The 13807-nt window shown below is 32.4% G+C and overlaps 2 protein-coding genes across 4 annotated transcripts in view; one reads left to right on the top strand and one right to left on the bottom strand.

Annotated features, from left to right (window-relative positions):
* Positions 1-943, bottom strand: part of LOC127726953 (phosphoserine phosphatase-like) — a 36344-nt gene extending 35401 nt beyond the window's left edge. The window contains exon 1 of one of the 2 annotated variants that reach the window (XM_052234329.1): positions 764-943. In XM_052234329.1, coding sequence (XP_052090289.1) covers positions 764-766 — 3 coding nt within the window. In that variant the 5' untranslated portion in view covers positions 767-943. Of the gene's footprint in view, positions 1-531; positions 612-763 lie in introns of those variants that run through there. The other variant, XM_052234331.1, reaches the window with a different exon arrangement.
* A 169-nt stretch (positions 944-1112) lies between these two features.
* LOC127726952 (RNA-splicing ligase RtcB homolog) overlaps positions 1113-13807 on the top strand; it is a 28958-nt gene continuing 16263 nt past the window's right edge. Inside the window, exons 1-8 of one of the 2 annotated variants that reach the window (XM_052234327.1) lie at positions 1113-1170; positions 2496-2611; positions 2905-3051; positions 7818-7866; positions 8620-8827; positions 9729-9778; positions 12901-13007; positions 13473-13632. In XM_052234327.1, coding sequence (XP_052090287.1) covers positions 2516-2611; positions 2905-3051; positions 7818-7866; positions 8620-8827; positions 9729-9778; positions 12901-13007; positions 13473-13632 — 817 coding nt within the window. In that variant the 5' untranslated portion in view covers positions 1113-1170; positions 2496-2515. The other variant, XM_052234328.1, reaches the window with a different exon arrangement.

The raw sequence follows: 13807 nt of genomic DNA, 5'->3' as shown, positions 1-13807 counted from the left end.
GTAATCGAAAGTAATCGATGATTACATCATGATTTTTGCTGTAATCGATTAAATTACGATTACATGTAATCGAAAATGTCTTCGATTACAGATTACTGTCGATTACTGGAAAAAATGTAATCAATTACAATCGATTACGATTACAGATTACGATTACCCCATCCCTGATTTACAGCTGTTTTCAAAATAATAGGCAAAACATGCATTTCATCCCTGTTCTATTTTTAGGCATGTCGGCCATCTTGGTTTGCAAGCGGGGTGATCAGACACATTATTTAAACTGTATACCTCAATGATGATTGTGGCCAAAATTGGCCCAGTCAGTTTCAGTTGCGGAGATTTATGTAATAATTAACAGACGACTATGGACGACAACGGACGCCAAATTCCTAGAAAAGAGAAAAGCTCACTAGGCCTTTTAGGCCAGGTAAGCTGAAAATGAGTGTTTATGATTTAATCCTTAGGAAAAATAAGGTAGGTTCTGTAGGTAAGTAGCAAATGATTTGTTATTTCAATTTCAAATTTTATCACCTGTAATTTTGTCAGGATTCCCTATCAAATGTGCCAATCAAATATATTGGGTATTTTTTCAACCGGTAGATATTTTGAGACATGAAAATTAGGGTTGGTTGGGACCAGGATTCATTTGCTAGACTTACTCGGTTATGTATAAATCATTGGTCCGTTGTGTTGGTCGGGAAACCCTAAAAACAAGTATTTTATCTTATTTTGGTCTTTCTGTGTATTTTACAAGTGTTCTCACCATGAAATTATTTCCCTCTCTTTGTAATTGTCTCTTATAATGTCCCTTTTTTCTTGTTTTCTACTCGCTAATATAATTTATGGGACTGTGATACCAATCACATTCCGTTTTGAATCCGTTCCTCACCTGGAAGAAGAAGAAGAAATAAAAGATTTTTTTCCGTTTCATAGCTAGTCCCATCTAGATAGAGTAATTTTCCCTATACACCGCAGTGGATAGTTAAAAAAACCAACTCTTATTCAAAATACGAAAATTACGATGATCTTTAAATTCTATAACTACATAAGATTTTTTACTGCAATCGATAGTAATGGTTTAAAAAATAAATCCTTTCAAAAAAAAAGAAATTTGAGTCCGGGGACATTAGATTTTAGCTCTTTCTGAACAAGGATTACCTCCCCTGATTTGTAAGTGCTGATTTCACAATTTTTGAGATTTTTTTCCCCCTCAATTCAACTCTTCTTTTAATAACAAGGATTGAAAAGTATGAAAATCTATTATAATGTGTCGACTTACCATCCAGCGACTCTTTTCACAAAAAATCTTACGATTAAAATTGATCGTAAGTTATACTGAAATGTGTATGACTTACGAGTATTTTTACTCTAAAGATTTTTTGTGAAAAGCGCCGCTGTTCTGGTTTCTTTTTATCATCTTAATCTTACTGCCATTACCTGTAATATCCTTGTTACACAACTTTTTTTTGTTAAAAAAAATGATATGGGGTATCCATCCATCCTCAATGACACAAAATCAGTATATCACTATATGCACAGGAAAAAACACAAAAATCAAAGGAACATTTATGTAATTGATATCAAATAATAAAATGAATAAATCCAACATATATATGTTAGACTCAGGTCGATGTCTGTTCCTCAAATCGATATGTCCAGTTATGTGACATCACATTCTCAAATTGGTGTCCAATGTTTTTACCTTCCAATGGACTTCCAATGTGACGTCATATATCACCAACACTATGGCTGATCGATCGGAGTCTCCTCTTATCAATATCCAATTTCATTTAATCATTTATTATACGTCTGTTTACGGGACGTATTATGGTATACCGTTATCCGTCTGTCCGTCCGTCATTAACATGTCGGACATAAACTCAAAAACGCTTTAACCAATTTTCATAAAACTTTGGTGAATTGTTTATATCTATTGACATGAGCTCCCTTTCGTTTTTTATAAATTTTAGATTTTACGTTTCCGAGTTATGGGGTTTTATTCATTAAAAAAAGGGGGATTTTCCAGTTTTCGGACAATAACTCAAGAATGCTTTCACCAACTTGCAAGAAATTGTGGTGAATTGTTTATATCTATTGACATGAGCCCCCTTTTGATTTTTATATATTTTAGATTTTATTTTTAGTTTGATCTAATGTTTATATTATGTCTTTGTGTGTAGCTGTTAAAAAAAACTAATTGTATTCTTATATCATTATCAAAATAAAAGAACTAACATAAAAAAAAAATGACAATAAAAGAGGGGCGAAAAATACCAGCGGGACATTCAGACTCATAAATCGAAAATAAACTGACAACGCCATGGCTAAAAAAGAAAAAGATAAACAGACAAACAATAGTACACAAAGCACAACATAGAAAACTAAAGACTAAGTAACACGAACCCCACCAAACTCGTGATGGCATCTGTAAAATTTGTTTACTTTTTTGTTAAATTTTTTTGCTATATGGAATAAAATGATAAAATTTATTTCAGATCAGTCAAAAGAATAAACTATGGTAGTGAGAACTTACAATGATGAATTGTCCTATCTGGAAAAGGTTGGAACACATTCATGGAGAATTAAGAAAGGCTTTGTTCCAAACATGAAGGTATTATAAATGAAAATATTCAAACTTTTTCAGTGGAATTTGGTTTAGCAGAATTCCTTGACCAAAACAAATTAGCTTGATTCCTGTAAAGTTATTTTTTTTTTTGGGAGGGGGGGGGGGGGGGGGGGGTGGAAGGGGAGTTGTCATTTGGACAATCAAAGCATCAATTTCAGCTTGACCTATATGTACATGTATGTTACCTTACAAAGTCATATTTTCAACATTATTAAATTCATAGATATGAAACCTTATTTTGAAATAAGATACTATTTATTTCTGTTAAATATTTACAGGTTGAAGGTTTATTTTATGTCAATACACACTTGGAGAAACTGATGTTTGATGAGTTAAAACAGTCCTGTAGGTCACAAGGTTATGGAGGTTTCTTACCTGGAATGAAACAGATTGGAAATGTGGCTGCTTTACCAGGAATTGTGGGAGTAAGTATCTATTGTATAGAAATATGGCTGCTTTACCAGGAATTGTGGGAGTAAGTATCTATTGTATAGAAATGTGGCTGCTTTACCGAGAATTGTGGGAGTAAGTATCCATTGTATAGAAATGTGGCTGCTTTACCAGGAATTGTGGGAGTAAGTATCTATTATATAGAAATGTGGCTGCTATACCAGGAATTGTGGGAGTAAGTATCTATTGTATAGAAATATGGCTGCTTTACCAGGAATTGTGGGAGTAAGTATCTATTGTATAGAAATGTGCCTGCTTTACCGAGAATTGTGGGAGTAAGTATCTATTGTATAGAAATGTGGCTGCTTTACCATGAATTGTGGGAGTAAGTATCTATTATATAGAAATGTGGCTGCTTTACCAGGAATTGTGGGAGTAAGTATCTATTGTATAGAAATATGGCTGCTTTACCAGGAATTGTGGGAGTAAGTTTCTATTGTATAGATAACATGGCTGCTTTACCAGGAATTGTGGGAGTAAGTATCTATTGTATAGAAATGTGGCTGCTTTACCAGGAATTGTGGGAGTAAGTATCTATTGTATAGAAATGTGGCTGCCTTCCCAGGAATTGTGGGAGTAAGTATCTATTGTATAGAAATGTGGCTGCTTTACCAGGAATTGTGGGAGTAAGTATCTATTGTATAGAAATGTGGCTGATTTCCCAGTAATTGTGGGAGTAAGTATTTATTATATAGAAATTTGGCTGCTTTACCAGGAATTGTGGGAGTAAGTAGTAAGTATCTATTGTATAGAAATGTGGCTGCTTTACCAGGAATTGTGGGAGTAAGTATCTATTGTATAAAATTGTGGCTGCTTTACCAGGAATTGTGGGAGTAAGTATCTATTGTATAGAAATATGGCTGCTTTACCAGGAATTGTGGGAGTAAGTATCTATTGTAAAGATAACATGGCTGCTTTACCAGGAATTATGGGAGTAAGTATCTATTGTATAGAAATGTGGCTGCTTTACCAGGAATTGTGGGAGTAAGTATCTATTGTATAGAACTGTGGCTGCTTTACCAGGAATTGTGGGAGTAAGTATCTATTGTATAGAAATGTGGCTGCCTTACCAGGAATTGTTGGAGTAAGTATCAATTGTATAGAAATGTGGCTGCTTTACCAGGAATTGTGGGAGTAAGAATTTATTATATAGAAATTTGGCTGCTTTACCAGGAATTGTGGGAGTAAGTAGTAAGTATCTATTGTATAGAAATGTGGCTGCTTTGCCAGGAATTGTGGGAGTAAGTATCTATTGTATAGAAATGTGGCTGCTTTACCATGAATTGTGGGAGTAAGTATCTATTGTAAAGAAATGTGGCTGCTTTACCAGGAATTGTGGGAGTAAGTATCTATTGTATAGAAATGTGGCTGCTTTATCAGGAATTGTGGGAGTAAGTATCTATTGTATAGAAATGTGGCTGCTTTACCAGGAATTGTGGGAGTAAGTATTTATTATTTAGAAATGTGGCTGCTTTACCAGGAATTGTGGGAGTAAGTATCTTTTGTAAAGAAATGTGGCTGCTTTACCAGGAATTGTGGGAGTAAGTATCTATTGTATAGAAATGTGGCTGCTTTCCCAGGAATTGTGGGAGTAAGTATTTATTATATAGAAATTTGGCTGCTTTACAAGGAATTGTGGGAGTAAGCACAGGGTATGTATACTAGAAAAAGTGTCTGCTTTACTGGGCTTTTTGGAAAGACAGAATCTGCTTACTTGGACTTTTATCCTTGCTTGATACACATACCCTTTTTACTTAAACATAACTGCAAAAATACGGGTGAGTAAATTTCAACTGTTTTTTGGGTAAAGATTGCATGAAATGCAATCAAAACCCTATGGTACTGACTTAATATCTAAATCTTCCAAGGTTTATCACTACTTTTGAGATACACAAAATATAGTGCATTGATCATAACATTCTAACATCCTATCTGTGAACATTTTCAGAAATTTATCAATAAAATATATGCTCAGACATTCCATTACAAAATGATATTATACTTGTCAAGAAAATTACATAACTTGTGCAAGGTGCAGGAATCTAATATCTGTTCTAATAATATCAATGATGTAATTGTTAAAGTACTCTTTAAAATTGAAGTTATCTTCCTTTAACCAATGCTTTATACAATGCAATGTTTAATTTTACTTCCCACTGATAAATTAAAGCAATCTTTACCCTTCTGTGTTTACAAGCACTTTGATTAATATAAAAGAATAAAGCTGTTTAATGATTTTTTTATACGACTGCAAAAACAACAAGGTTTTTCTGGTTTCCGGACAAATACTTTAGCATTAGTCAATGGATCTCTATGAAATTGTACTACAAGGTTCCATACCACACACAAAACTTTGGGATCGATTTTGTGGTTTGTGGCTTTAATCGTTAAGAAACTAGAGGCCAAATAGGGGCCAAAAACAAGACTTCTAATACTGGCTAAGCTGGTTCTAACATAAATTATTTCTGATCTATATAAAGAAACAACAAATACTGATATGGCAGGAGATACACACCAAACGGTGTGTAAATTATTATACAGTCGAACCTTATTGTGTCGAATTGAAGGGACAGAACAGAAGTATTCTACTTATCCGAGGTTTGACTCATCCGAGGTCAAGTGTGTCATCATAAATTTGGAATGCATGAAATAGGATATAAAATTTTGTAAACTAGATACTTGGAACAGTGTGCCTTTTTTCGATATGACACTTTATGATTGTGTATTCCATCTCCATATTTTTTGGTCCTTCATAATAATTAAACATACAACGTCACAAGTACAGATACAAATCATGCACAAATGAAATCAATAGTATACACAATTATTATACCTCAGTTATTATTTTCTATATTAAATGAGTAAACAATATTTTCACTATTTTTTTCATAATTGCAAGTGTTGAACTATTTGACCGGTCAATAGTTTCCAACCATTGGACCTCACTGAAACTATTTGACCGCAAACGTCATTATATTTCGCGAAATTTCAAATGCAGCTACGGGATTGGATAATGTTGAGAATACAGTGGGAGTAATGACGTCGCGTTTTACCTATTGTATCTAGGGTTTGACGTCAATGCGAGATGTAGCCTTAGCATTCAGAATATATATGAAGTAAACCTGAAACAGTATAGTTGTCTTTCTGCTTTTTATATTAGTATACTATAGTTGATTTAGCCCAGATATTTATATTGTCTGTTGTCTCTTTCAGTATAATAAAACACTTACTGACTGGATATTCGTGGAATAGTAAGTTTATTGTCCCCTCGGATACAACTATTGCCCTCGGCTACGCTTCAGGGCAATAGCTGCACCTCGGGGACAATAAACTTACTATTCCACTCATACCCAGTCAATAAGTATGAAATATTTACAAAGGTCAGTCACTTTAAATTATGAAATCACTCGCGGAACGAAAAAAGTTCTGAACGGTCTCTGGTGAGGTCATCTGCTATACATTAAATTATTATGAATTTATCATATAAATTGTCTAAATCCTTTTATTTATTGTAATTAATGAATATTAATTGGAATGATTCATTTAATCTCGGCTTGGGTCATTTAAATTCGTTTTGTTTTTATGTCAGGTGAAATATGTTCAACACACTAACGTTCTGCTTGAACGATCAATAAAGGCGTTAATTACTGGTCACCATAAACATGTCATTTTAACTGTTATACAAACAAGTATGTTTACTCAGCTTTAATTTCTTTTGAAATGATTAGGTTACATAAGAAATACATCCGATTTGAATTTTCATCATTAGGTCTGCATCTTTCGAAAATTCTTACTTTCGAACTTCGAAACATCGGGGTCAATTTACATTAATTTTACATCGACAGGACTATAAAATTTACTCGACTTAACCGAGTATTCGAATCAACCGAGTTCAACTCATCAGAGGTAATTATGCATTGATCAAACAGGAATTTTACTGGGACCGAGAAATTACTTCGACTCATCCGAGTTTTCGACACAACCGAGTTCGACACAACGCGAGGTTCGACTGTATTTTGTTTGTAAACAGATTTACTAAGTATTGCACAACAGCAAAGTATTGCACAACAGCAAGAAATCTTCAATTGAAAATAAATACAAATCTTTTAACCAATTTCAATGAGGATTAATTTAAAGTCTTGAATTGTTTGAGGTTTTTACCATGTATTACTATATTGGATATTTGAACATTTTTAAATAGGTCTACATTGAGGTCCAAAGGGTCCAAAATTAGACTTTGTTTGATTTCATCAAAAACTTAATTCTTGTGGTTCTATGATATGCTGAATCTAACTGTGCATTCAGAATTTTAATTTTTGGCCCTGTTTTCAAAATAGTCCATATTAAGGTCCAAAGGGTCCAAAATTAAACTTTGTTTGAATTCATGTTTTTTTTTTTTTTATATGCTGAATCTAACCATGGAATTAAATTTTGGATATTGGACCATTAAGTAGATTAAATGTCCCATTTCAAATTTTTAAGTTATCTGACCACATTAATTCTGTGTCAGAAATCTATAATGTGTCTAATATTTAATCACTATCCAAATTCAGAGCTGTATCAAGCTTGAATATTGTGTCCATACTTGCCCCAACTGTTCAGAGTTAGATCTCTGCAGTCGTATACAGCTGCTCCAGGCAGAGCGCATTTTTATTGTTTCTTTGAAACTATTTTTACTTTAATATGGTTTCTCATACAAATCATTTTATACTGTTTTGTAAAATATATTTTCTGCTTTCAGAAATCTATTGGCTTACCTGATGTACACTCAGGATATGGATTTGCTATAGGTAAAAATTCTTCTTAAGGCCATGGAATATTGAATAAATAAACCAATTCTGAAATGATATTGGCCTCTGTTGATGTCCATGACTGTAACTTTCACTGTTGATATCATTTCAAAACATGCTGAAAATATACAACATAACATTTCTGAATAATTCTGGTTTATGTGAGTTCAGTCCTATCCATTTGTAGTATCAATAATATAAAATTATTACAAAGATTTAAACTTTCACAATTTATTGAAAACAGATGACATTCAAGTCAGTTGACAAGCCAAATCTTCATTTAAGGTACTTCAACACAAGGCCTAATATTGAATGCAAGATCTGAAAGTATTTTGATAAAAAAACATATTTAGACAAAATATATTGTTTCCATTTATTAACTGTCCCAGCTAACAGCCCTATCTTTTTCTACACTATTTAAAAAAGTTTTCATTTGTGAACAAGCATATTTTAGTTGAAATTTGTACCCTCAAGAGCCAGTTAAAACCTCGAAAGGAAAAAAAGTTATGCCTAATTACAAAAGTCAATGTGTTCCGGGGTAAGTAAAACATCATTATTGATATCATTTATTAAATCCAAAATATTCACTTTGTCATTTGTTGAACTATATATTTTCCATTCAGGTAACATATTTTCCATGGAAGACTCACATCTAAACATGTTACTTAGCTAACGAAGATTGTATATCAATGTTAGTTAAGAAATTCAGACATACAACATTCAACTTTATTATTTTTTACTTTGTACCAACAGGTAACATGGCTGCTTTTGATTGTGGGGATCGTGATGCTGTTGTGTCACCAGGTGGTGTTGGATTTGATATCAATTGTGGTGTAAGATTGTTGAGAACAAACCTGTGTGAAAAAGATGTAATTCCTGTGAAAGAACAGTTAGCTCAATGTTTATTTGATCACATTCCTGTTGGTGTCGGATCCAAAGGCATCATTCCAATGACCGCTATGTATGTTGACAATGTACTTTTATAAAATAGTATCCCTTTGAGATAGTATTGAAAGTCATAAAGAGACACAAAAATGAGGGTAAAATAATTATTTACATTTTTGCATTAATGGCATTAAATGACATACCTGTACTGTGGAATCATTACAAAATTTCTATAGACTTATATGCAGACTGTGGTAAAACCATGAAGTCAAATATCCACGAAAATACATTTTTTTCTCAATCCATGAAAAATAAATTAATCCACATTAACCGCAATCCATTTTATTTAACATTCTGCTAAAAAAAAAAAACCACAGATCAGTCCATTCATATCATGTTGTAGGATAAAGGAATCAGAAGTTTCTGTACCAATGATAATCATGTAACCTCTAAAACGAACAAGATAGATCATATACTGTTAATGGTTTATATTCACAGAATGTAAATTCTTGTATTTCTGGGGCCGAAACTGTTTGTTAGGCTTTATTTTTCACATTTTTTGTTTTGTACTCTGTCTCTGATCTTTGTCAAACTTTAAATTTATGCAGTGGGGATATTTAAGAGATGTTATCTAAATTGCAAAATCAGTGAAACTATATTCCTTATGAAAATTTACCTCTTTACGGTAATACATTTATGCTTCCATATTTCCTTTGCAAACTTTGAAACACGATATAACATGAACTTATATTTATCAGTAATATATATTGATGCAGCTGACATGTCATATGGTAAAAAATATTGCTACCTTGATACAAACCACATCAATTACAGGATAAAATTTCTTTATTTACTCATAGAACATTCGTTAATATTTTCTGATGTACCCTGTAAACGTCTCTGAATAATTAAACATTTCTGATATTTCTTCATATACATGTAAATATGGATGCCAATACCAAGATTTATTTTTACAGGAATCTAGAGGAAGCCTTAGAAATGGGGATGGATTGGTCCTTGAGAGAAGGTATTTCATTATGACATTGTATAAGACCATAACAATTTGATTTTTTTATACTGAATAGGCTGCGAGATTTATTTTATAATCTTTTCCTTGAAAACAGTTTTTAAAGGAACAGATAAATATTGTTTAATATTTCAGAGAGGGGAGGGGGATATTTTTGCACTTAAAAGGAAATTCTCATTATTTAAGAATGAAAACCTTTTTTTTTTAAAGAAAATCTGATTTGGCCTGTTATTCCCGCCCACCCCTCTGAAATCATCCCGCCCTGATTTTTTTAATTTTTGAAAATTTACGATTTCAGGATTTTGTTCATTCCGTTACAGGTAACCGTCGATAGTTTAGTTTCATTCAAAACTTCCTTTTGCAAATTTCTTTTTTCGTATTTCTTTGAGTATATTTAACCAAAATAATTGAAGTCGACATATTTTGCTGCTCTATGATAACAACAGTATCTTCTGAGAATAGAGATTGATTACGGGGACATGAAATATTAGGATTACGAGTAATAGGCGGAGTACAAAAACGCAAATAGTGGTATGTCACAAATTCAGTGATTTGAAAACCATGGATTTTTTTATTTAAACAATGACTTTGTGCCAGGAAATTTGGACTGTAAAAAATATCCAAACACAAGAATCGTGGAACACATTTGTACAAAAATCATGACTGGAATGAAGAAATTGACACAAGGACAAAATTGTATGATTTATAGCTGTATATATTTTTTAGTACAAAAAGTCGGCCAACGTACAAGATGTATTAAAGGAAAGCTCAGTCCTTAGATTTACCCCAAGGCTGTCGTTTTTTTGTTGACAAACATCAAACACTTTCTGTCTCCAGCCCCTCAATATAGTCATTTAATAATTTCTTCCTTTTGGTTAAGTTCATGTTTTTCATTGGAGTCTCAATTATTAGCGACAAGAATAATAATTTAGCGACAAGAAAACTAATTTAGCGAGACAAGAAAACTTATTTAGCGACAAGAAATTAAATTTAGCGTCAAGATATCTAGATGATTATTTGAAATGAATAGATATAGAAACATGCATGAAAGTGTGCATGGTTTTGTTTTAAATATACGCGAATTTTCGTTATTTCATGATACTGAGAGAAGAAAATAAACATTTGTTAATTTGTTCTAGAAAGAGTTTTTTTTTTTTTATTAAGGATATGTTTAAATAGATATATATACTGTTTACATTTTAGTGTATAAATGAATGAATCGATTATTTGTAGAGTTGGCATGGTTGATATATCAAAGGTTTAAACCAAATTATAAGAGAATATAATCTTTATTTGTTTCACTTAAAACAGAGACATATAATACAATATAAATATATTGGATTGATACATACTTTAAAATAATGTAATAAAATATTATAATTTTTATAAAAATTCATTACAAGACATACGTAGTACAACTAAATATAACAAAATTTGAAACTTTATAAAACAGCGAAAAATCAACAGTAATTAATTGACTTTTCAATAAATTTATTGTTTTAATAGTATATATAAACTTTCTTGTTGCTAAATTTGTCTTCTTGTCACTATTTTTTTCCTTATTGACGCTTCTTGTCGCTAATTAGTGAGACCGTTAACATTGTAATTTTAAAAACAATTTGCACCTTGCATAAGAATCTTAAAAACATCAACCCTAATTACAGTTTGAGTTTTCATTTCACTATGTACTCTTAATACTTGGCAATATAGTGTTGCATACACTTCATTCCATAGGCACTACTAACCATAGCTTAGAAAGCAAAACATATTTGATGTAGGTAGTATAAAAGAGAGCATTTCTCCTTGTTTTTGTTATTTACTTAAAATAGGTTTCTAAAGCAGCAATTACATGCAGAACAGTCATTGCTAATCAGAAATGTTTATTTAAGAATTTGAAAAATTATGTAGAATTCCTTATGTAAACATGACATAGGCTTATTACCTTTGCTTATGAAGAACTCATTACAAAAGAGTTTCAGAGGAAATAAAAATTGAAATATAAAATCCACCCACCCGCCTCATTTTTTATACGACCGCAAAAATTTTTTTGGGTTCGTATAATGCTATGATGTCGTCCTCTGTGTCGTCGTCGTCCGAAGACACATTTGGTTTCCGGACAATAACTTTAGTTTAAGGGAATGGATCTCTATGAAATTTTACAAGAAGGTTCAATACCACAAAAGGAAGGTTGGGATTGATTTTGGGGGGAAATGGTACCAACAGTTTAGGAATTGGGGGCCAAAAAGGGACCAAAAACAAGCATTTTTGAGTTTCCAGACAATAACTTGTGTGTAAGTGTATTGATCTCTCTGACAATATACCACAAGGTTCCATATCACAAAGGGAAGGCTGGGATTGAGTTTAAGGGTAATTGCCCCAAACATGCAGGAATCGGGGGCAAAAAAGGGGACAAAAACAAGCATATTCTAGTTTCCAGACAATAACTTGTGTTTAAGTGTATGGATCTCTCTAAAATTGTACTGCAAGGTTCCATACTACAAAGAGAAGGCTGGGATTGAGTTTTGGGGTAATTGCTCCAAAGTGGGGGTCAAAAAGTTGGAGGGATTTTTTTTTTCCAATTTTTTTAAGGGGTTCTTATTTTTTTTTTCAAAATTTTTCAAATTTCAATAGATTTTTAAGATCTTTGACCTCATTTATTTTGTGTCAGAAACCTATATTATGTCAAAAATTTGATCACAATCCAAATTCAGACAGTATCAAGCTTGAATATTGTGTCCAAATTTGCCCCAACTGTTCAGGGTTCGACCTCTGCGGTCGTATCAGGCTGCGCTCAGCGAAACATTTTATTTCAAAAATCTGGATGAAAATCTACTATTTAATTTTATAGTTGGCCTTACAAATAAAGTTTTTTTCCATTAGTTGCAGGTATATGTTTTACTTTTGATAAAACTTTAGGATTTTCAGGATTGCCGCTTGAAATAATAAATCCAAGTTGAAAAATGTTTAACTGTTAAATATTCCAGATAATAATTGTAATAACAACAATTTAGCTCAGAAATAGCTTTTAGTTAATTGTTTTGATTATATCATGCTGTTCCAGACATAACCTTTATATTGTGTTTGAATTTGGCTTTAGTCTATAATGTAAATGTGTTTCACAGGCTATGCATGGGCTGAAGACAAAGAGCATTGTGAAGAATATGGAAGGATGTTACAGGCTGACCCTTCTAAGGTCAGCAGTCGGGCCAAGAAAAGGGGTCTCCCACAGGTAGGTATTATAACAATAGAAGAAAGTTACAGGCTTATCCTTCTTACTCCCTTTATGTCCCTTTAATGCAATGAATTGAGATCTTTTCAAATTTAAATATGTCTTCTCTAATGAGTGGTCAAGTTTCTTCTAATGCTGTTGTATTGACAATAACACTTGTTTGCTGTCATTTTGACAGACCTCTTGTCTGGAGCTAGGCGACTTTTAAATCTACATCATATGTAGTAAGTCCATTAGTTTTTATTACTGGTTTAAAATTCATTCAAGTTTCCTAGAGCTCTTTCATTTTAACATGGTACACAAATTAGGCAGAAAGTCGACCATAAGGGAGAGCCAATATACCGTCTATTGCATGTTATTTCCATAATTTTAACAACAACTGAAAGATGAAAAAAAAACTTTATGTTCGAATACACCAGCTATAAAAAAGCAAGTCATGGTTTTAATACAAACTTTATATTTTAGCTTGGAACTTTGGGTGCAGGCAATCATTATGCAGAGATTCAAGTTGTAGAAGAAATATTCAACCCGTTTGCTGCTAAAAGAATGGGAATAGATTTCAAAGGACAAGTGTGTGTTATGATCCACTGTGGAAGTAGGGGATTAGGTCATCAGGTGGCTACAGGTAATACTTTTTGATGTTTGACCTTTAAATTCTGTAAATTCAGAAATTATTACATTAGCTTATCATTGTGATTATTGAACAATGGACACAAATGTAAGATTAATAAGTGCAATGTAAGGAAATGCTGCAAACAAGTAATGATATCAAAATTTAAAATTGAGTGCTATTTTTGTGA

This window comes from Mytilus californianus, unplaced genomic scaffold (assembly GCF_021869535.1).
Source record: "Mytilus californianus isolate M0D057914Y unplaced genomic scaffold, xbMytCali1.0.p SCAF_19, whole genome shotgun sequence".
In the NCBI taxonomy this organism is placed as follows: Eukaryota; Metazoa; Mollusca; class Bivalvia; order Mytilida; family Mytilidae; genus Mytilus; species Mytilus californianus.
This window is presented reverse-complemented; position numbering and strand designations above follow the sequence as displayed.